General features: G+C 51.6%; 1 protein-coding gene across 1 annotated transcript in view; it reads left to right on the top strand.

Moving 5' to 3' along the window:
- The window catches only part of LOC122545868 (V-type proton ATPase catalytic subunit A-like), a 2,119-nt gene extending 792 nt beyond the window's left edge, over positions 1-1,327 (top strand). Inside the window, exon 2 of the mRNA XM_043684757.1 lies at positions 932-1,327. Within this exon, the coding sequence (XP_043540692.1) occupies positions 932-1,150 (219 nt within the window). The 3' untranslated portion in view covers positions 1,151-1,327. The remainder of the gene's footprint in view (positions 1-931) is intronic.
- Positions 1,328-2,709: the final 1,382 nt, after the last annotated feature.

Genomic DNA, 2,709 nt, shown 5'->3' with positions numbered 1-2,709 from the left:
GCCGCACTGTCGGAGGGTCAGTACTGAGGGAGTGCAGCACTGTCGGATGTTCCGGGCCCTGGATAAGCTGGGTGTTATATTGTAGGTGTCTGGGCCCTGGATAAGCTGGGTGTTATATTGTAGGTGTTCCGGGCCCTGGATAAGCTGGGTGTTATATTGTAGGTGTCTGGGCCCTGGATAAGCTGGGTGTTATATTGTAGGTGTTCCGGGCCCTGGATAAGATGGGTGTTATATTGTAGGTGTCTGGGCCCTGGATAAGCTGGGTGTTATATTGTTGGTGTCTGGGCCCTGGATAAGCTGGGTGTTATATTGTAGGTGTCTGGGCCCTGGATAAGCTGGGTGTTATATTGTTGGTGTCTGGGCCCTGGATAAGCTGGGTGTTATATTGTAGGTGTCTGGGCCCTGGATAAGCTGGGTGTTATATTGTAGGTGTTCCGGGCCCTGGATAAGCAGGGTGTTATATTGTAGGTGTTCTAGGCCCTGGATAAGCTGGGTGTTATATTGTAGGTGTCTGGGCCCTGGATAAGATGGATGTTATACTGTAGGTGTCTGGGCCCTGGATAAGCAGGGTTTTATATTGTAGGTGTTCTGGGGTCTGGATAAGCTGGGTGTTATATTGTAGGTGTCCCGGGCCCTGGATAAGATGGATGTTATATTGTAGGTGTCTGGGCCCTGGATAAGCAGGGTTTTATATTGTAGGTGTCTGGGCCCTGGATAAGCTGGATGTTATATTGTAGGTGTTCCGGGCCCTGGATAAGCTGGGTGTTATATTGTAGGTGTTCCGGGCCCTGGATAAGCTGGGTGTTATATTGTAGGTGTTCTGGGGTCTGGATAAGCTGGGTGTTATATTGTAGGTGTCTGGGCCCTAGATAAGATGGGTGTTATATAGTAGGTGTTCCGGGCCCTGGATAAGCTGGGTGTTATATTGTAGGTGTTCTGGGGTCTGGATAAGAAGTTGGCACAGCAGAAACACTTCCCGTCTGTGAACTGGCTGATCAGCTACAGTAAATACACTCGTGCTCTCGATGAGTACTACGAGAAGCATTTCTCCGAGTTTGTGTCCCTCCGTACCAAAGCTCAGGAGATCCTGCAGGAGGAGGAGGACCTGGCAGAGATTGTCCAGCTGGTCGGCAAGGTGAGGATGCACTGACTGACGCCGGCCCTTCCCGTGTCTGTTTGCGTCTGCCTGTGTCTGCGTGCTCTTTCTGCCTGTGCATGTATGCCTGGACTGTGCCTGTCTATCTCTGTGTTTCTGTGCCTGTCTCCATGCACTATGCCTGTCTGTGCCTGTATCTGTCTGTGCCTGTTTCCATGCGCTGTGCCTGTATCTTCTGTGCCTGTATACATGGACTGTTCCTCTGTGTCTGTCTGTGCCTGTATCCATAGGCTGTGCCTGTCTGTGTCTGTATCTGTCTGTGCCTGTATCCATGAGCTGTGCCTACCTGTGTCTGTCTGTGCCTGTATCCATGGGCTTTGCCTAGCTGTGTTTGTATCTGTCTGTGCCTGTGTCCATGGGCTGTGCCTGTATGTGTCTGTCTGTGCCTGTATACAGGGACTGTGCATGTCTGTGTCTGTCTGTATATATGGGCTGTGCCTGTCTGAGCCTGTATCCATGGGCTGTGCCTGTCTGTGTCTCTCTGTGCCTGTATACAGGGACTGTGCATGTCTGTGTCTGTCTGTATCAATGGGCTGTGCCTGTTTGTATCTCTCTGTGCCTGTATCTGTCTGTGCCTGTATCCGTGGGCTGTGCCTGTGTGTGTCTGTATCTGTTTGTGCCTGTATCCATGGGCTGTACCTCTCTGTGTGTCTCTCTGTGCCTGTGTACATGGGCTGTGTCTATGGGCTATATCTGTCTGTGTATGTCTGTGCCTGTATCTATGGGCTATGTCTCTCTGTGCCTGTATCTGTCTGTTCCTGTATCCATGGTCTGTACCTGCCTGTGCCTGTCTCCAATGGTCTGTGCCTGTCTGTGTCTGTGCCTGTATCCACGGGCTGTGTCTGTCTCCATGGGCTGTGCCAGTCTTTGTCTGTATCTGTCTGTGCCTGTATACATGGGCTGTGCCTCTGTGTCTGCATCTGTCTGTGCCTGTGTCCATGGGCTGTGCCTGTCTGTCTGTATCTGTCTGTGCCTATATACATGGACTGTGCTTGTATCTATGGGCTGTGCCTGTATCCGTGGGCTGTGCCTGTGTGTGTCTGTATCTGTCTGTGCCTGTATCCATGGGCTGTGCCTGTCTGTGTGTCTCTCTATGCCTGTATACAGGGACTGTGCATGTCTGTGTCTGTCTGAATCAATTGGTTGTGCCTGTCTGTGTCTGTGTCTATGGGCTGTGCCTCTCTGTGTCTGTGCCTATATCCATGGGCTGTGTCTGTCTGTGTCTGTATCTGTCTGTGCCTGTATCCATGGACTGTGTCTCTCTGTGCCTGTATACAGGGACTGTGCATGTCTGTGTCTGTCTGTATCCATGGATTGTGCCTCTCTGTGCCTGTCTCCAATGGCCTGTGCCTGTCTCCGTCTGTGTCTGTCTGTGCCTGTATCCAATGGCCTGTGCCTGTATCCATGGGCTGTGCCTGTCTGTGTCTGTCTGTGCCTGTCTCCATGGATTGTGCCTGTCTGTGTCTGTGTCTGTGCCTATCTGTGCCTGTCTCCATTGACCTGTGCCTGTCTGTGTCTGTGTCTGTCTCCATGGACTGTGCCTATCTGTGCCT

This window comes from Chiloscyllium plagiosum, unplaced genomic scaffold (genome assembly GCF_004010195.1).
Source record: "Chiloscyllium plagiosum isolate BGI_BamShark_2017 unplaced genomic scaffold, ASM401019v2 scaf_100355, whole genome shotgun sequence".
NCBI lineage: Eukaryota > Metazoa > Chordata > Chondrichthyes > Orectolobiformes > Hemiscylliidae > Chiloscyllium > Chiloscyllium plagiosum.
This window is presented reverse-complemented; position numbering and strand designations above follow the sequence as displayed.